Source organism: Dermacentor silvarum, chromosome 11 (genome assembly GCF_013339745.2).
Source record: "Dermacentor silvarum isolate Dsil-2018 chromosome 11, BIME_Dsil_1.4, whole genome shotgun sequence".
NCBI lineage: Eukaryota > Metazoa > Arthropoda > Arachnida > Ixodida > Ixodidae > Dermacentor > Dermacentor silvarum.
In genome coordinates, this window is record NC_051164.1 from 103337999 (window position 1) to 103358701 (window position 20703).

The window sequence follows — 20703 nt, forward strand, 5'->3', positions numbered from 1 at the left end:
CAAGCATCAAAGATTTATCAAATTTGTAAGAATAACGTAAGATATGTTTAAAAAATCATACTCGAAGTGTTTCTAGCGTTAAAAACACGTAATTTATTTACAAAAAGTTCTGCAGCCAGAAGTGCAACGGCCCATCAGTCCAGAGTCCCTGAAAGAATCGTTAACGCATAATTTGAACTTTCGTTACTGTTACCTGCTTACAACTTCAAGTTCAACAGTTTTGACACCAACCTTCCAAAAAGGCGAATGCTTCGACGGCTTCGACAGAAGATTCTGCGACATATGCAAACGACACTCGGTTAGTACATTGCTAACTCACCGCGCTGAAGCAAAACGGAGTGTGTACGCACCTACGTCCTTCTTCTGAATAGTTTTCTTTTTTGCTTGTCGCGTATATGTGTAAGCTTCTTTTGCCAAGGCGGCGACAAACATTTCCTGAAATTACCGAATGACGGTACACTACAAGTGAGGAACGCATCGAACGAGCGAGACGCAATTACTCACTGTAGCTTTTGAGACAAGGAACACCGCCTCTTGACTAGCGAGCACGACATCGGGATCGAGCTTCATGATGGTCTTGACTCGCGACAAAGGGAAACGGCATAATTTCTCTCCTTTTTCCGCGTTATTAGCGCTGTCTTGCTCGGTATTTTGCTCAGTTTCCATACTAGCGGACATCTCTTTAGCGCGCCAATTGCTCACCATGGTTAGCGACACGTGTTTATTCCATGCTCCGAGTCTAGCTATCAGCGCGCACATTCAGTTTTATCGGTTTTATCTGGTTTTACCCGAAAATATAATAATTTTGCTTTCAAACATAAGTTTATTTACGAGTCTCTAGACTTAGTAATGCCCTTTCATGGTTGCAACAGTTAATGAATGCACGAGTTTCTCGTGCACAACGCAAACACAACGATATGATCACTTCGTGAAAGACGTAGCAAGGTCGATACGTTCGCCGGCTCGCCAGCGACATCAACAACAACATCAAACCGAAAACAGCACAAGATGGCTTTTCAACCACCGACCGCCCGGCAAGGTATCGCGAGAACTAAAACGCTTTTCAGCGTCACGTCGAGCTACTAATCGACGAATGTCATCGTGCCATCGAGGCGTTTCTCAATCCCAGTTGCACGATCGTTGTTTCATTCTTTTTCAGAGCTTCAGAACCGCAAGATTCTCGAAGAGCTTCAACAGAAGAAGCAGCTGCTCCTCAAGCAGGGCCAAGTGAACGCAAGGTTTGGCCAGAATTGCGCGCTCGGCAAGCGAGTGTTATTGTCCGATGAAACATGAGAATAACACGAACGTTTTGTTTTTTCTCTTTATTACAGCCCACCGACACTGCCTGCTGCGGTACGTTTGGATAGAAGACGAAGTAGCTGTTTTCTTAGCGCGTCTCTCGTTTGTAAACCGACTAAACGTTTACGTCCAGTACGTAAACTCGACTAAGGATTGCGATAACGTTTTGCTGCTAGATCAGACGGAATAAGCTATAGAGGGCTAGTTCATATAGACTCGAGCGTAAACCAGTCTTTGGTGGAGAAGGTGGTACGCGAGCTCTAGCGTTCGTTGGTAGAAAGTAATAGAACAAGGAAGATTTACAGTAGCTTGTGTTTGCGGCACTGAAATACTTGACGTGTATTCTTCGAGGGCCGTAGGGACTACGAGTAGCTAGGCAGTAACAGTTTTATTGAAATATAATTGATCTTGAAGTTGCTTTATTGATTGAACGGTTTTGTTTACCCGCGCGTTTTTGGGCGTTCCAGACGACGGCGAACGCGACGGACGCCCATGCGCTGACCACTTCGCAGAGGACAGCACTTCAGCACGCGCATTCCAGTTCCGTCGGTTTCTTCATACCTCAGGACTCCTCTTTTGGCAACCTAATACTGCCTGTATTGCCACGGTTCGACAAGTGACAGTCGCACGCCAGCAGTACAACCTTCAGGACAAGTGCTTTGTTTTTTCAACGGATTCTTTATTTTCTGGGATTGGAATGCAACATCATACATAACTGATGAACACGTGTGCTGCTGGCTGTGTTGCCTGTTCATTCCGCTGTGGCACTGCAACCGAAATTTAAATCTTTGGCACGCCTTGCTCGAGTGTGCTCTAAAACAATGTGGTCATCATGCTCTTCAGTAATGCTTCTTGGCGACTCACAAGTTTTAGTTACGTAATATAGTACTTCCAGGACCTACTCGAAGACACTGGTGCGGAGGGGTATTTTTCAAGCAACTTCTCACAACAGGAATTGCTGAGAAGTACTGCTGAAGCATAGCTAAATTGGTCGAAGGAGGCACTGCTTGCCTCTCTGCAGAGCCGTGCAGTGCGTCATATCACTCGGTTGCATCGTAACTCGTCGGTGAGTTGCACACCTTTGCAACCGTCTAGTGAGCCGGTGCCACGAGACTTGCAGTCTCAAAAAAATCAGAACTTTGTGCCGGAGTTTGTTTTCTTGCAAAGGCGTGGCTTCCACACCGTAGGGAAGGCCTGCATTTTTTAAGGCCACACAAGAGAGGCAACTGCCATGACCCACCAGTCTACCCAGGGGCCGTATTCTGAAACGTTCCACTTCGGCGATAGTTTGCCTAGGCGACAATATTGCCTTCAGGCACGCGCTGACTGGATGTGAGCAAAACCGGAAAATAAATTACGCCCTCTAGTAGTTTCGGTCTACGTCATTTTGTCATTTTGATGCCACTGTGTCATTGGGTACTTCCAGCATATATTGAATAAACGAAGACGCCTGTATTGTACTGCGGCCGATACATTCGAAAACAACACACTCGAGCCACTCGCACGGTGCACTCTCTCGTGTGTTGCAAAGCGTTCAAGTGTGCTTGTTGGTAGTGCATGCTGACGTCGCGGGTAAGCAGCTGGTTGATTTAGTGAATGGACTCTCGCCTAGGCGAACTATCGCCGAATTGGAATGTTTCAGAATACGGCCCCAGGTTGCAGTGAACACTTTCGAAATGCCTCCAATGTTAGGCTGTGTGCATGTGACAATTTGATGTAAAGTTCAAGCAGTACAAAATTGACCCTTCTAAAATAAAGAAAAGAAGCTTCTGTGTCTGTTTTTTTTTTTTGTGTGTGTGTGTGTGCGATAAGCTGAACATGTGTGTGCATGAGAGATGCTTGCACATCCAGGTGAATGACGCATATTTTCTAATGCAGTGAATGAAATGTGAATGAAAAGCTCAAACGAAATGTTTGTATAGTGCACAGAATTTAGCGTGCACTTCGACATAGTGTCCTTGGAGACACCAATGCAACGGCGGCGGATATCTCCACAATAACAGTGTTTGTACTTTCTGAACATGACTAGACTTTGCAGAAAAGCTAATGTGCACAACCAGTGGCTTGGTAGCTACACACAGCGGACCAACTTCAGTGTTGTGCCCGAGGCCTGAAAGGAAAAAATGTTTTAAAGCATTACGAAAGGATACACACACAAATTACGTCTAACTTCACATAAGAGAAAAGCAGCTTTTGTAAGTTTTATTTCTCTCTATAAATATTGCATACACAATAACCGGGCAGATCACCCCATCGAGAAGCTATCTCAAATGCAACGCAAATATATACAAATATGCATAAACACTTTTCACCACTGCAGAGCCTATGCTGTCATTTCCTCAATAATAAAACCAGTTGCAAAGCAGGGAAGGGCATTGTGAGGCACAAATTATAGGCAAAATAAAGCGCAATGTGAAAGAAAACCTTACGACTGCAGCAACAAATCATACAAATGCACTTTGGTAGAGAAAACACTGCATCTCAAAAGTACAAAACACTGGCAGTGCTTGCTGAAATCTCATCCACAGTTTCTAATACAAGAACGCCAATGTCAAAAAAAGTTAGCAGCATAAATGGATGAAGACATGGGGAACATCACAAAACATGAACGCGCTTCCCTATCTCTTTGTCTGTCTATGTGCTAGGTTTTTCAACATGAACCAATGCCAACTTCCTCAGTTCACTCTTCTTAAAAACACTAAAAATCGTATTATATAAAAGCAATGACTCGGCCCTCAGTGAACACAGGCTGATTATACGCTCGGCAGCTCTTCAGACAACCTGAGACTGCTTCGATGTTCAAACTGGCAAATGTGTCGCCTGAACACTCGGAAAGATGCTATATGCCGTCTTGCCAACTCTGCACAGTGAAGCTAAAGCAAAGGCTAAGGCTCACGTCAGCCAATAGGCTATGTGGGCAGCTGTGTGTTCCGAGAATGGAAAGTGGTTTTGCCCATTATGCGCCTTGCATCTTTTTGCGACTTGCATTCAATCAGTGTTGTGCGGACAGTGGAGGAGTTCTAGTTTAGCAACACTCGTTGCTGGGCAAGTTGGTTCATGGTTTAAAGTATAAATCATGGGATAATCATGGTATACTCATAGTCGAATCATGTTATAAAGTCGAAGTTCTGGTTCTCTACTCAAGTTGGCTGACGCGTCCTGTAGCTTTCACTGCAATGCATGTAGTTAGCAAGATGCAGTAGTACAGTAAGAATTGATAACATTTTAAAAGCTATGCCTCACATAAAATGGGGTCTCGTGAATATGGCGACCAGAAGTGGGCGAACAATGTTTTTTCAAAACGTTTGCTCCAGGGTGGGGCTTGTTGTGTTTGCCCACTGCTGTGATGTCTATTGTTGCACAACTAAAGAAAGACAGCACCTGGACTACTTTGTTGTGGATGTGAGAGACTCTAGTACTAAAAGCGACATCCTTCGCAAGTGAGCAATTTTCCACTCGTATAAAAAGACTTAAGGCCTTCAGTGGCTGAACACGTTGAAACACGTTATGGGCATTTGCAATGACAGCCTGTGCTCCCGGCAGAAAAAAAAAAATAATTACCTCGCGAAGTTAGGAGTACAGCCAACACAAAAGTGCTTTCACCCCTTAGTGGTTTTACCACTGCTTGGCTACATAGCGGGACTGAACTAAAAAATGAAAATAGGCTGGAGTCATATTTACATGCTCTGGAAATGTCAGATGGGTAGCCACTGTGGTCGTATTAATAGACACACACAAAATGGTAGATGCTGCTTCTACATAGCGAAGTGCTTTGCACAGGAACAAGGGTTCAATGTTATGATGGCAATTTTGTGCATGCACATAAGTGGCGGCTCAACAGTGCTGTTTGCGTGGGCATACATCAACTGTTATTGCATCACACAATGTGTGGTATGAACCTCCTAAGGTAGCAAACATTTTAAATACCCCCATACGCTGCCGGGAACAAGGCTGTCGGAGACAATCCCCCTGTGGTAAGGCGGGGGGTGTAGATGACAACAAGGATACAGGTCATACGACATGTCCCATACCAACAGCTGTGACATGGCTGCCAACACAGTAAAGCATTCCCAAACCCATCACAATATACTTTATAACTTAAGGGCTTAGAACAAACTCCATAAAATCAAACATCAGCCATCCTTTACGCTACAAAACATATTCTCTGAGATATGTAAAGTATTAAAAAATTTCACCTTCCCTGTGTCATCATGGAAAGAAGCTCAGGTACTGTAATTACTCGATTGTAACACGCCCTCAATTGTAATGTGCACTTCGATTTTCATACTTTACAAAAATGCGACACACCTGTTTGTTCCCTCGCCACATTTTTATGGTAAAAGAGAGATAGCGATTAGCTCTCCCTCGGAAAAATAAACATGTGTTGCATTCAAGACAATGGACCAGGCATCACTTGGCGGCGCCATCCGAGGCCTCCAATTATGACAAACTTCCGGCACTTGCAGGATCTTCCAGCAACCGCAGTACCGCAATGATCGGCCATCAAAATTGGGAGCTGGGATTTGGACACTACCTATAGCAGCTTTGGTTTCGTACTCGATTCCAATTTCATGACATATTTGAGTTAATTTCCCAGAAACAAGTTCACGTTACAATTGAGTAAATATAGTAATTAGCTGGCACATCTACAAAATTACCTTCGAATTGTAGCTATGTATTTGCCGCTGCGTTCTTAGACTGTCACCGACTATAGGCACCGGTCACTAATCAAGGCAATGGAATGTTGGTACAAGCAAACACACTGCGTACAGAGAAGCAGTGATGGTACTGCAACAAAATGGTGTAGTGGAAATAAAAAGAGAGATGCGGTAGGGAACTAAGAAGCTGCGCGATAATGTAGGTATGCAGTCTTCGAGCAGCAGGCCATCATGCCGAGCAGAGGGCGTGGGACAGGTGGGTGACCGAGCACTTGCGGTCGCTACGGTGTGTCGAACGAGGACAGTGCTCATGCTCTTTTTTTTCCCCTCTGTTTGTCCGGTTATGTCGAAGACACACAGGCTGATGACATTCTCACTCAAAGAATTCACTGCAAGCACAGAAAAACAAAAAGAAAAAGGCACTATGGGGCAGGATGCAAAAATTAAAAATGCGCGGTTGAATATGAGAGCCAAAAGCCTACTTTCATGCACGCAACATGCAAATCTTAAAAATGAAAAAGGAACAGATGCTGCTGTACAGTTTGTATGACATTGACGATTACATGATAAGGGGGAACAATTCAAAAATATTTCCGCCCATTATGTCGAGGTGACCACTTTCCAGAGTTTCTAGCAGTTCTTTTAGCACAACCAGCAGTCTTTTTCTCCTAGCCAACTCTATCGTTACAATATTACAAGAAATAAAAATGAAATAATCAAAGCCAATTAGCTCATGATATGTAAAAAGCATAAAGTATACTGGGTCTTTCAAGAAATTTCGAAAACATTTGTTGAAATGCCCTGCAACTTTGGCCACATGTATGAAGTGGACAGTTTGTTGAACGTCTTCTATGTACCAAAAAAGGCACATGCATGAAATGGACTTAGTACAGTAGAGCCTTGTTGATACATTTTGGAGAAAAAAAAAATTCGAGAATAAACGTACTACTAACCGGGAAAACATGACCCGAAGTCACTAAAAAATTTGGCAGACTCAGTGTTGACATCTATGTAATGCGAAGCGTGCAAATAGTCGCAGCACGAGACGCCAATGCGTACAGAGCTAGTGGGACCCGGGAAGACTGAGATGCACGTCATTTTTGCGACTTCGGCAAGCTTACGTTTGTGCTCCTCAAATTCTGCCTAGGTCATAAGCTTCTTCAGGCGGTGCATTTTAGCATTTGATTGTTGCGGGAAGTTTTGAGATGCCGACACGCTATTGCGTTTTCTTATTGTGTAGTGCTTTAAAATGTCGATGGGAAACCAAAACGAAATCAAGGTGGTGGGCGTCGGCAGAATATGATGCCGTCAGAGCAAAATATGATGCTCACTTCGCGCCACCTACAACAGGGAACGGGGGTGCATTTGGGTTATCGCCTATTACAAGTTCGCAGCACGCTTCCAACGGCACTACGCCATGCATGCTGTGAAGCATAGGCGAAGATACTCATCGCGATAGGATTGGCGGCAATAGCTGTGAATGCGAGGTGCAACGACCCTTGAGTAGGTTTGCCGGTACTGCAAGGGCAAACTGAGTACATGCCAACATTTTCATGTGACACTGGCGGGCAAGTACTGCAGAGAAGCTACCGTGGCGGGCACCTACTACTTACGATTACGCGTGCCTCGTGCCTTTTCCTGTCCATGTGGGATCTAGCGGCTGGAAAACGCATCATACGATCGCACTTGAGCGATGTACAGAATGATGGTGCCAAAAGATTGTGTTATTTAGCGAACATATCGACGGGTAATAAAGAAGAGTAACTGTATTTGGTATTTTTTTGTGTTCTCAATCGCATACGTTGGCACCATGAAATCGTACGAAATGGGATCGTATCAACCAGGTTCTACTGTGGTTCGTGATCACAGCTTCAGTAAAATAGCTTTTGGGACACGAAGTGCAAGTCGTCATGCACTTGCCGTCATGCAGCACTAGAACACCTAGAACAAGCATGTCAGCAGCACAGGGTTATGCAAAGCTAATGAGGCATGCTAACTGTACACATGCAAGTGAAAATGATAACTTTAATAACACGAGCAAATTCAAAAACAGCACGTTCGGAGACATGCATACAAGCTGTCTGGCACCACGACACTTTTGTTAACACCAGTGCAGCCATTGTGGTAGAGTTTTGCTAGATCTAGAGGATTTGAGGCTTGTTTAGTGGCAAATTAAGTACTTTCAGCATACAGCAAATCTTTTCAGTGGGCTTCCAGTGTACTAGTGGATCATTCTATCTGCTCAACAGGCCGATTCTAAGCAATGCCAGCTGTAATTATAGCTTGATGAAATGCAGTACTCGAATAACCAGAACACAAATTAAAAAGAAACAATGTCTTCGTTCTCATTCCAGTAGCACATTTCAATCAACATGTGCAACCAAATAGGTCATATAACCCCAAACCAGTTACTCTCACCATTTTCATCCTTACGACTCAAGCTATATGCATCCTGTGCAGCTCATGTTCAAGGATGCGATGAGCTGTTTTAATCAGAGAGGTGCAATTGCTTTTCTTTCTCTTCCCCCCCCCCCCTTTTTTTTTGCAGAATTCGAATGGCAAAATACTCTGGCCCAAAAAAAAAAAGAACAATAAATAAATCCATTAAATTTCGGGCTAGGTGCCCTAGCTGAGAAGAAATTCAAGCTCTTTGCTGGTAACTTGATCCAGAAACCTTTGACAGCTGATGGGTGAACTTGTAGTGTGCGTAAAAGACTGGCATGGAGTGAAAAATCTGCTTTGCGCCTGTAGAGTTTCAACTGCACCATCATTCAAGCCTTTGGATTTCATGGGATGCGACAGATCTGGAAAAGGTTGACTTCGAAAAGTTTAGAAATGCAGTGAGCATGAGCAGCGAGGAATCAAAGGCGTAAAACAGTGCCAATACAGTAAAAGCTCGATGATACGAATATCACGGGGTCACGAAAAATATTCGTATTAGCCGAAATTCGTATCATCGAAACACAATTAAAACTACTGTCGAATCTCGATAATTCGAACTCGAAGGGGCCCGAAAATTTGTTCGAATTAAAAGGACGTATTTTTGAAGTATTCGTGCACCATAGCACGATGCACGAACGGTGCGAGTCGTGAAATATCGCGGCGCGCAAGCGCATAGCAAGCGCGGGCCACGAAACTGCCCACGCCGGCTAACGGTCGCTTCCCGATAACGACAGAAAACAAAGCTTCAGGGAGCGAGCGGGCGGCGCCGGCACACGGGTGCGCGCGGAGACCGTCGAAGGTGAGGGAGGAGGGCGGCAGGAAAGCGGATTTGGCCGCGTCAACTCCGCCGCTTCGGTGGCTCCCCTCGCCCTCCCTCTCAACTCCCTCGTAGCTCTCTCACCTTCGACTCCGTGCGCGCCCGCCGCCGTGCTGGCGCCAGCTTATTTTAGCCGCCCCCTGAAGTTTCGTTTTCTGCCGTTATCGAGAAGCGAGCGTTTGCAGGCGTGGCAGTTTCGTTGGCCCGACTGTGCCTCCGCCGCTGCTTCCCTCTGCGCTGCTGCCGCAGCGTGCAAGGTCAACATGTGACTAGAAAATAGAGAAGGGTTCACTGCCGTTTTATCCGCGTGGCTGAGACGTCGGCACTATTGTGTGCTAGAATACGGTTGTCTAGAACACTCTAGTCGGCACGTACACGCTTGTTCCGGCGCGATGCAGAAACGGCGACCTTGCAATTTGAGAGAGGGTGAAATTTCCGCCGCGTTTTTTTTTTTTTTTTTCCGTTCCTTCACGCGCGGCATTGAGGGGTCTCTCCTGAGCTTTTGTTCTATGGCGGTGTCGGAGCAATGCCGGTCGGAGGCGCCGCCGCGTGATTTGGCGCGCTGCTAAGAGCATTGTCGGTGCGCGGTGTGTTCGAAATAAGCGCGTTCGAATTCGCTTGCTTCGCGTTGACGTTGAACGAAAGCACGTTTTTCATGATAGTCTCGCTGTGCAACAATTGTGCTCAGTGTTGACGTTGCGAGGCCTAGCTCCTTAGCCAACTCCGTCCGCTTCCTCTTGGGATCCTCATCGACCTTTCGAAGAATGTCTAATTTCTCTTTAAAGGAGAGTGCTTTCCGCTTGCGAGACATAGCTCGCTGCGACTAGGCAAAATGGCGCAAACACGAAGAACGCGGCCCGAAGCGCAGCAGCCACTTCATCGCAGAAAAGGAGGAGAAGTACAAAAGCACCAAAAGCGCCACCGCTTCAAACTCTTCGCGCCTAGTCGCGGAGTCCGCGCTGTCCGGCGCTGCGCCTCCGCACCAAAAGAGAAGGAGAGAAAGCGCGTGACTGCGCGCTGTTCTTTTTCGCGGCCGTCGGTGGGGCGGCGTTTATTCGTATCAACCGACGCAGGCTGAAAATCGATTCGTAACAACCGTTCTCTAGCACGTTGCAAAGTAATGGGGCTCGGCCGGGACCACAGAAAAATTCGTATCATCCGGAAATTCGTATTAGCCGTGATCGTATCATCGAGCTTTTACTGTAAGTAACGAATATGTGCTGGAACGGTCGTGCACCAGTTAAATGGTCTTCAAGCTGCACAACTAGACACAACGAAGCCATGGAAAAAGACAAAGCGTTAATGCAACTGCCTAATTTCTGGAACGGGCTGCTGGAGGCTTACCTCGTCTGAACACCAGGCAAATTGTGGCGCTTGGAAGTGGCCTGACGTTGCCTTGCCAGAAAAGACTGGCCGCCAGTCAGTTGGACGATGCGTTCCTCAGCTGACCTCTGCTGCGACTTCGCTCCCTGCAACACACAAGCCCAGTCACAAAATGTTGCAAGGAAAATGTAAGGATTGTGCACAGATATTTCTCGCGCAGTTGTGGTAGAGATTTGAATGCAGCTGATGTATTTATCTTTCTTTGAGTGCCTGGCTCTTTAGCAGAAGCATTAGCACATCTCTAGCCAACGAAATATGACGCAGTGTTTGGACCAGGCTTAATATAATGACAGCGTTAACACACTGAAGGCAGTTTTATTGTACGGTAGTGTTTTTCATAACACCGATAAGCAAAGTTAAGTGTGGTATCTGATGCGAAACCGGTACTGGCAAAAATTATCTTTTGTAAGTTCTGCATGCGATTGGTGATTATCGGTGCCATGATCACCATGATACAACTCTGATCATCCTCAGCAGTGGCATGAGCTCGAACACTAGTCAACAGGGAACCACTCTTACATAGGCAAATTTTGTGAGCACGGACTCTAATTGAAGGCCCTATCGTAGTTATTACCTTCACTCCTGGAAGCAGCCGCAATAAAGAATGTAGAATTTGCAATGTTCTAAATAACATCTATCGTTATGAAGCATCATCATTGACCATGTCGTGAATTACCAATAAAGGCCTTTTTTTGCAAATACTTACGCTCCAGATCATGCGATCGCGCATGGACTCATTAGTGTGTGGACGTCGCGAGCTCTGGCAAAAGCAATAAAACACAAAAACATCAGCAAGGCCAGAACTATCTGGGTGCTGCTAACCTCTGCTGCTACAATGGCTCAGAAGAAATGAGAGCTGGTTCGCGATAGTTATGGAGTCGTTCAAGAAATCCTGAACATCACAGCACAGGGGACGAAATGTTGTGGCCAAAAGCAATAAAGAGCTGAGAGTAACAACTGTGAATATTAACTGCGAATAAATTTCCTATGAAAGTAAACTCTGTGCGCTTCACCTCACGTCACCTTTCTTTAATTGCGAGAGTCAGTTGCAGGATGAATTTCTCTCGTTATAAAATCGAGTGTGTGTTAGATTTGGATGCACATTGTTTTCTACTTTTGAACTCATAGTGACTGTGTGCAGATTAGATTAATTAGGAAGCAGCTATAATAGACTAAATACTGCCTTTTCTTTTGTTTTGACCCGCAGGATAATTCGATCAATTCCTTCAGTTCCATCAAGGTCAAACTCAAGGAAGTTGACTGTATATATAATACTGCCACCATAGTACAGAAGCACATCTCGAATGCCGACTACTGTGACTGGCTTTGAAACTTACGCTCCATGGTCTCCAATCGAAAAATTGCGCATTTGGCTTATCCCGGCGACCCTGATGAGCGAACAATAGAGAAAAGGATAGAAAGAGAGAGAGAAAGGTTTTGTTTTCTATCTGATAATTGCACTAGCAGTAAAGGAACAAGATGAGGCAGCTGTTTCTCTATTACAGAAACATTGCTGCCACACACAGAAGTGCAGCCGGACCATTGTAATGAATTGTTGATACGCACAGTGCAAAACACTACTATTAACTGCTGCAAACCAGCATTACAGGACAAGTTCATTTGGTTCAGTAACATACCAATGACTCCTATTGGGATTCAAGAATGTCTACAGTGACCCTATACAACTGAAACCTAAATAGAAAGCTCAATTAGTAACACTGCTGAAACAGATTACACTTGAACGACGTCATAACAAAGTCACAGCCAACACAAAAACCTTCGTTATATTCTATATTCATTATAAGCACATGTGCCGATATCGGCAAAACAAAAAAAGAAGAAAGGACGCAAGCATATGTGACGCTTCCAACAGTCCAGCAAAGGGTGCTCTGTTAATTTTGATGATCTGTCAGCAGCTTGACGTGCTGACACATGGCATGTGAACAACGCTAAATTACAAGCGCTTTTTCCACCATCGTTAATATGCAGCCGTGCAATTGGTCTGAACACACGGGACCAGCATGTTGGCTCGCTGGCTACAGGCCAGCCAAGCCAAGCCAGCGGCCAAATCCTTACTCACGTCCAGAATATGCTGTTTCAAGTTACTCGTACTGAGTATTTTGACATTCTTGCTACTGGAACACGTACTTCGAGCTCCTGAGCATATTTGCTTTGCAACAACTGATAGTGCTTTCTGATTTTGCATTTTAGGTTTCGTTATTAGTAGCAATAGAATGCTCATTAACATAAAACACAGCTAGCTGAATTATACATTTATTTTATTATATCTGATAATCATATAATTATATATTTATATTGACGTTAGACTAGCGATCGAGTGCTTGTGTTCCTTTCAAATTTTCATGGCCAAGAGTCCCTCGTCATTCTCTTTATTCACAATCCCTGCTTTGTAATCATGATAGGTTTCTTTACAACTTCCTTGGGTTTCAGTGTAAACATAACCAAAAAAATTTCACTGATGGAAATTTTAACGGTGAAAGGTGTGTTTCACTGTTGCGTTGACAGATGGCACCACCATTCCTTTGCAGCAAAATCACCATTCTTCTTATATAGTGGCATCGGCGCAGATGACGTACACATTGGCTCTATTGTGAATGTAACAGGTAAATAATGCTTGCAGACATGGTATGAAACAGAACCCACTGACAAATGCTGCCTCTGAGCAAAATTTGAGCGACAATCAGCAAGTAGTTTAGGTGAGCATGAATACCTGGTCCCCTATTATAAAACACTTGGCACAGTTCATGAACATGACCGATGTTGAAATGCCAGTGACTCACAAAGTTGTAGAAGGCCGTGCTGATGAGGCGCTCCTCCTTCTCCCACTGTGCCTTGAACATCTCCAACTCCTGTTGGAGCTGGCTAATGTGCTTGGCCTTGTCCTGAAGCTGGTTACGCAGCGCAACCACCTCGGCGCTTGATGGAGATCGTGTGTCCAGCGTGCGGATCACCTGCGAATGAATATGAAATCTTGGGCAATGTAGTTGCTAATCAAGCCGCAATGATGTAATTAAGAGAGAGAAAAAAAGAAGCTAATCCTTTGCAAGACTGATCTTTATGAAAGCACACATAACTAAAACTTGTAAAGCAGCCTTGGTACAGAGACGATGACAGCAGAGGCACTGCACTTATAGTGATGACTGCGCTGGCTAGTGTCTGCCTAGAAGTGCTTGTGTCCTGCAGCACCCCCCCACCTCCTTTTTCTTTGGTGAGAGTGAGAGCTGATAATGCAAAATGCGCTCTTATGACAAGGAGCTTATGAAGCACCTATAGTATTACATCAAGTACTGGGACAAAATAAAAATGAAGGTTTCTGACAACTTCTTCTTGAGCCATAACACAGCGATCATAATAAATACAAACACATCAACAGCCAAAGGAACAGCAACACACACTGCTGTAATGAAGAATGGCACATATTTCCCCCTCTACAAACATTAGCACACATTGGGGGAGTTGGTGCAAGTTGTACGTGTTAGCTTCAGTGCAACACGATAACAACTCAGTGCACTACATTGTTGATGTCTCTGTCTTCATCTATGTTGCTCTGAAACTAAGTTGTTTCACATGTTAACTCCGCAATCATCACTATCATGCATTGCATAAATTCACTACGTACGTTCTTGGCCTTTTCAAGGTACTTCTGATATCGCTCTTCCATGACCCTCGTCTCTTCCGCTTTCTTCTCGAGCTGCTCCGTCAACTCGGACTGGCTCTCGCCTATGGAGAGAACAATTTTGCTTTTTTAAAGCTGCTCGCAAGTTGGTACAAAGAATAAGCCATTTTTAAAAATTGGCAGTTTCATACGAAAAGCCAAACCTTCACAGTGATAATAAGGTTCAGCGTTGCGCTGAAGCTCCCCGGACGGCATTCAATGATACGTGATGGCAACATGTTGGTGCAACACAGCATGCAAGGCAACAATGCTACCAGGCTGCTACCAGGTGTCTCACAACACTGGTGCAATGACGACCGCTACCGCCGTTCATCGTCATATCAGTGCCTCATCATCATGTCGGGGCCTTGACCTGGCAGTTACCAGGCATCTGGCAACACTGGCATGATGATGATAAGCGCCAGCAGTGGCATTGCGGTATCACACCTTGATGGCGCACGAGATGAGAAAAAAACATAGAAAAAACGTCAGCATTTGTAGATTGAAGTTTACTGTCTGTTCTCTTCAAACTACTCTAAGCATACGGTGTGGTACGCACACAGCTGCTCAGCAGGAATGCTACTGTTTGTGCATACAAAGCTCATGACAGCAGCAGAAAGGCCAAACGCTACCCTGCCTCCACTGTAGAGCCAATTGAGCAGTGAGGTGTGTGATGGTGCGTCCACTTGGTTTCGTCGTTTTTGAAGCCAAATGTACCGCACGTCTGTGGAGACACTGTGCCCGGTATCCCCCCCTAGCTATGCCATCGAAGGTAGCCAGAAAAAGCAAACTAACGCACTATCCTAACACCAGCTCACTCGTGCTGACTTGTAGCATAACTAGTGCTGTGTAAACACTCTTTCTGGTAACACTCAATTAGCAGAATATTAAAACAAACATTACAATGTCAAAACAAGATTTATCACTAGGAACGCCATATACAGTGTAAAGGATATTGAAGTAGCAGAGGTTGTAACTTTTTGCTCATACTATTGGCTACTTGTAGAATAATGGCCAAAACCGATGGCAGCACCACTACATTATCACAAGACTGCTGTTTTTTGTTTTCTTAGGGATATCTAAAATTTGAAAAAATTTTGAAACTTTGCGGAAAACTGTGGCAATTGCGTAAAACTGTCCATGCTACAAGATAGAAAGAAAAACAAACTCACAGAGCCAGAGAACTGAATTGCTACCATGGAAATGATGTTTAGTACATGGATTTGTCTAATCTTTCTGCTTTTGGCTGCAGACGTCCTAGTGGCTTTATTATACTTTGTTTCTAAACTTTGAAACAATCATAGTTTCTTGAATGCATCAATCCTCTGTGCACATGTATAATCATAATGAATTATTGCTAGGGCTGGGCGTCGATTAAAAGTTCCTAACCCAATTAATAGGCACCTTTTATTTCATTAATCAATCGATTAAATGGATTTGTGCATTTACAAGCATAAGCAAAAAAGATCAAAGCCGTTGATTTGTTATGACACATACACTTATAAGAAAGAAGGAAACATGCTATTCAAATCGACAGTTACTTGAATGACATTCTGTGGAAATGGACGTCCAAGCACGTCAAACTCAGTCAAACGCAGTCAAACTATTCGTTATTCGAGAAGTATTCGATATTCGATTCGATTCACTTCCTGCCCTAATCGACTTGGATTCGACTCGGTCTCAGAAATCACTATTTGCACACCCCTACTGCCGAGTGAAAAGGGGTGCCTGCACTCACAGGACTCGGCTAGACGTGTCGCCATGGCCTCGAGGCTGGCCTCGCGCTCGCGCAGCTGGCCCTCGAGCTCCTTGCAGCGGCGCTGTGCCAGGGCTAGCTGCTGTCGTGCCTCGGCCCCCTCGTGCGCTGACGCTGCCTCCCGGCTGTCCTCCAGCTGGCTCTCCAGCTCCAGGTTGCGCTGGCTCAGCAGTCTGCATCACACGCCAACCCCGGTGGACCGTCAGCAACGTCACTTGGAGTTCACTCACGGAGTTGGAATGCCAAGATCGTCGGGTGATCAACAGTGATAAAACGAGGGATGTTTCAGGCTAAGGCGAACCTTTCAAGGGGACTCGTCTTCAGCAAGGTGTTGTGGATACCAGGACGAAGACAAGTCTTCTAAACACTTGAAACTTGTCTTCTAAGCAGCAGGAGACTTGTCCCCAAAGTAGTTCAACAGAGAGGTTTGACTTTAAGCAAGATGCTTTTTGCTGGGCTAGTTGGTGTGTAGACATGATGGAAAGCAGCTCAAAAAAATTAGGAAAGAAGGAACAATAGGACAGAGCGCTACGAAGCGCTCTGTGCTGTCATTCATTTATTCTTTTTTTTTTTTTCCCCGCTACTTTCCGTCAGATCTGCATTCGTCAAGGCAACAACTGCTAAGAAGCTGTTGACCAACCTCCCCTTCACACACCATTTCCCCATCCCACTCCCTGTGCCCCCACATGCTAGAAACAAGGGGACGACACTGTATCCCATTCCAAGATTTTTAATAAAGACATGTTTTCTTTATTTGAACAGTTGCTAAGCAGGCCAAGCAACTGTTATGCAGTTGTTACCCCAACAAAGACATGTCCGCTTGTCAAAACATTGGCTCCAGCCCGAGACAAACCTTGCTAGACCACTGTTCACCACTTCAAGTGTCCACCTACCTGCAGTACTCTGCCCTACTGGGGTGCCTGACAGTAAGATAGCTTGCCAATAGTTACTACAACTTCATACAAAATCTCCCTGCGCAAAAAAGTATGCAAACAATGAAGTTGCGATTATTGAAAACATGTCCCAAAGGAGCACACCACATAGCAGAAGTTCCAGGAAGTTTACTATGTTGCCATTTTGAAGTTCACTGATTTTTCCAGGCGTTCCTTGATTGATCTTATGAAAATTTCCTGTCCATTTACGACGCTGGAGGTTCAGGTCTAAGGAAAACTTGGTGCTTTAAAGCTTGCCAAGTTACTATGCCCCAGCCCATAATTTTCAACAACAATTAACAGTAAGCCGTTATTCAGTTGGAATACACTAATGTGTTTCACAACATTCTGACCACCTGGCAAGGCTCACACCCTCAAGACGCCACTATTTGATTTGCTTCTTTCTGGCATAGCACTAGCTCAACCACAAACACTGGAGCTAGCTACCGATTTCCCCCTTATTCAAATAAACCAGAATTAAAATTCCCAGTTTCTTGCCTTGCATTTTCCATAACTGAAAAATTAGCTGAAAATTCCAGGTTTTTCCTGATGGTAGACACCTTAAGTTCCGTCATGCAATGATGCCACCTCTGTAACCAATGTCAGAAAACCGTGAGCCTTGCGAACTGCGTACCTGACTTCCGTCTCCAGGTCATTCTGGCGTGACTGTGCATCTTCAAGCATGGTCTTCAGCAAGGTCACCTGCTGGCCCTCACTTGAGCTCCTTTCCAACTTCAGCATCTTGTTTTCATGCTGAAGCCTGATGAGTTTCTCCCTACAACCATGCGAAATGCAACCTCATTTCATATGCACACCCAAAGAAAGAGCAGACGTACAGTCAACCACAAAAGTTTGCAGAGTACAGGGGGGCAATTCTGTAAGTGTCCACCTAGTGGATTGTCCATTTTGTCTGCTGCTGAAGTGCTCAATGGGTGGCTGAAGGCTCAATGGGTGCTCAGAGGGAGACAGGTAGCCCCGTCCTGTCTCTTTCTCGCGCGTACAGCTCTACTCAATCAGTGACGGCCGAAATAGAAAGTATGCCAAGTGGACACTTGCAGAATACCCCCTGAAGTCACGAAAAAATAAATTTTGCTGCACTTATCTGCTCGGCCAGGAATAGAGGTTAGAAATATGATCATACGATGAAGTATCCACTAAATATTTTTTTATTGATGGATAGACTAATGTCTGCTACGAAATTTTGTTGTTTTTCTTTCTCGCATTTTGTGCTCTCGGATTTGTGCTCCATAAACCCTTGAAGTGGAGATACAGGGTAAACGACTCTTAGGAGGAACTAATACGCATTCAAAGTCCGACAGGACCTTCAATTTGGAATGAAAGCCTGCAGAATAACTTCCTGCTAATTATGTACCACCGTTAGACATCATATTCGCCACTTTTTTTCCACAGAGTATAAGAAATCTTGAGATCATATCAAGCTGAATATTATGTGTTCCCCTTAAAAGTAGACAACTATGTACATTAAACTGTTATGAGTTTACTTTCTCGTACACGTCAGCAATAGGCAAAGGGACAATGAATTGTTTTGGTCATGCTGGTGCAATCACCTTACACATTCCTTATGCATCTCTTAAAGGGGCCCTGAAACACTTTTGAACATCATAGGAAAACATTGCTGATCTGTAGACGAGGCTCTTGTGAACATGCGAGCCAAATATTATTGCACTGCATGCAACAGGGAATTTACAATCTCGTGTCAAAAACAGCATTAAAAAGATTGCGTGTGCTCTTCTTCATAATGTTGCTAGCAGCTACATCGCAAGCAGCCAAGAATCCAGCCTAATGGTATTGACGGATTTTGAGATTGCAAGAACCATCTCAATAATACTATAATTGCTAATTTTGAGTGATATAAATGAAAAATACACATGTCTGTGATCTAAGAAAAGGCCAAAAAAGCCCTTCATCTTTGCACTTCCCTTCTCAACTTGATAGTAGTGTGTAGCTGCGTCTCCTGTGCATGGCCTCAGAGATCGCCATGGCGTGCTGCACAGCATAGATACCGAAGCCACCACTGGGTGCCGCGACAAGCCCTCTCGCCATCGAGGCACTCAGGTTTACATAAAATATTACATAAAATATTCATCCTAGATATGAAGTTCGGCGCATGTGGAACTGTACAGAAGTGGTTTACTTATATTCTTGTCATCTGCTTTCAAGAAATTTGACACTACGTTGATATAGACCCCTGCGTTGTCACAGATGGCGGAGAGCAACATTGAAGTGTGTTTCGATCAATACTGCATGAAAATCCAGGACGAAGCAGCAACATGGCAATTTTTTACAGGTAGTTCTTCATATCTTTGTTTAGGCAATGAAATGCAGCTTTTACCATAGCAAACATGGGGAGATGGTTATTTCTTCCACGTACATGGAGATGCAGCTTTTAGCACCTAATCGTGGTATTAAATTTTTTTTTAACATTCGTAATATATCAGCAAACAAAAACGAGCTTGAAAAGTGGTTAAGCCCCTAGCTGTGTTCGGGTTTCGGGAGTTTAATAGCGAGACCTTTCTATGGCTAGTTAGAAAAGTGTTTCAGGACCCCTTTAAGTAAGACAACCTGTAGAGATGCACAAGCATGAGTACATCCCTCTATGATGAAAAGTGCAACCAGTATAAAGTGCAATGGCAGCGGTGGCACAAAACACAAACGGAGAACAAGCGACAATGCCACAGAAAATGTGGAGTGCTGAGATGCACATGCCAGCCCAGTAGTGCGCCCATCAATGCGTCGAAAGGACAAATCACACTGCCAAATCACACCAAGAGTCTGTCATCAAGTCATGCACACTGCATACTTACGTCCCGATCTTCACACAGCTGAAAAGCAAGCATCTGTACATAAAATGGTATGCAAGGTGATGCGCAAGTAAGGCTGGGATATCTACGTTATTTCAGCCCTTCACCAAGTTCATTAAACCATAGAGTTCCCTACAAAAATTACTGGAAAGAACTCCGCCGCTAGTGTCTACAGTAGCCGAGAGTATGGAAGTTCGGCCAGCACGGTAATGATGCCGAGTCACGTGTATTTGCTTTAATTTCTTTTTTCTAAACTCGAATGACTTTGCAACTCAGCAAATTGACAATTTTCGACAAAACATTGCTATGTTACTGTGATTTGCAATGACTACACATGTGAACAAAACTGATTGCTTTCATGTGTTTAGAAGATATTACTTCATTAAAACTTAAGAATACAGTAGACTTCCATTAATTTGACTCTGGTTAATTCGATTTTTGGTTAATTCAACCTTCACCGAAAGTGACAAGCACAAAAATTACACAAATCCATGCACTACTACCCTTCTTTCCCATGGCAGCTGATTGATCACAGCGCCAGAGTTCCCAAGTATTTTTTTTTAGGAAAATCTATGCCCAACACAGATGTAACACTACGATCTCTTGCTTCAGTACCAGGTGACACACTGCAGGCAGAGTTAAAGAGTCTACAATTTTACGTCAACATCGCACAATAGAATCAAGGTTGAAACTGCTGCAGAGGGCAATTATGATATGAATCTCTTTGCCCTTTCCTATTCCATTCTTACCGTCAACCGCTCGAAAGAGCCTATTCTCCCGATAATTTAAACAGAGCGCAACTCAAGCCTGACAACATGTGACCATGAATAGGTTTCAGATTAAAATGTTCCGTTATTCCAGTCTCTCTGCACTTTCTCTTTCAAGCCCCTCACCATAGCATGCTCAATTATTTGTGCA

The 20703-nt window shown here is 44.4% G+C and overlaps 3 protein-coding genes across 6 annotated transcripts in view; 1 reads left to right on the forward strand and 2 right to left on the reverse strand.

Annotated features, from left to right (window-relative positions):
- Positions 1 to 69: 69 nt before the first annotated feature.
- On the reverse strand, positions 70 to 949 carry LOC119434096 (DNA polymerase epsilon subunit 4-like). Its single transcript, XM_037701410.2, has 4 exons — positions 505 to 949; positions 351 to 435; positions 232 to 273; positions 70 to 148 (listed from the first exon to the last, which is right to left on the reverse strand). The coding sequence occupies exons 1-4, from the start codon at positions 757 to 759 to the stop codon at positions 135 to 137; spliced, it is 396 nt and encodes a 131-aa protein (XP_037557338.1). The 5' UTR covers positions 760 to 949; the 3' UTR covers positions 70 to 134.
- LOC119433429 (SOSS complex subunit C homolog) lies at positions 937 to 3069 on the forward strand. The gene is made up of 4 exons (XM_037700635.2): positions 937 to 1039; positions 1160 to 1238; positions 1332 to 1353; positions 1767 to 3069. The coding sequence occupies exons 1-4, from the start codon at positions 1009 to 1011 to the stop codon at positions 1917 to 1919; spliced, it is 285 nt and encodes a 94-aa protein (XP_037556563.1). The 5' UTR covers positions 937 to 1008; the 3' UTR covers positions 1920 to 3069.
- The window catches only part of LOC119433428 (protein Hook homolog 3-like), a 37499-nt gene continuing 19022 nt past the window's right edge, over positions 2227 to 20703 (reverse strand). The window contains exons 17-23 of one of the 4 annotated variants that reach the window (XM_049658818.1): positions 19789 to 19806; positions 17598 to 17738; positions 16014 to 16204; positions 14240 to 14340; positions 13401 to 13571; positions 10561 to 10685; positions 2227 to 3409 (exon numbers count right to left, since the gene is read on the reverse strand). In XM_049658818.1, the coding sequence (XP_049514775.1) occupies positions 3391 to 3409; positions 10561 to 10685; positions 13401 to 13571; positions 14240 to 14340; positions 16014 to 16204; positions 17598 to 17738; positions 19789 to 19806 (766 nt within the window). In that variant the 3' untranslated portion in view covers positions 2227 to 3390. Of the gene's footprint in view, positions 3410 to 3486; positions 6347 to 10560; positions 10686 to 13400; positions 13572 to 14239; positions 14341 to 16013; positions 16205 to 17597; positions 17739 to 19788; positions 19822 to 20703 lie in introns of those variants that run through there. The other 3 variants (XM_049658815.1, XM_049658817.1, XM_037700632.2) reach the window with 3 other exon arrangements.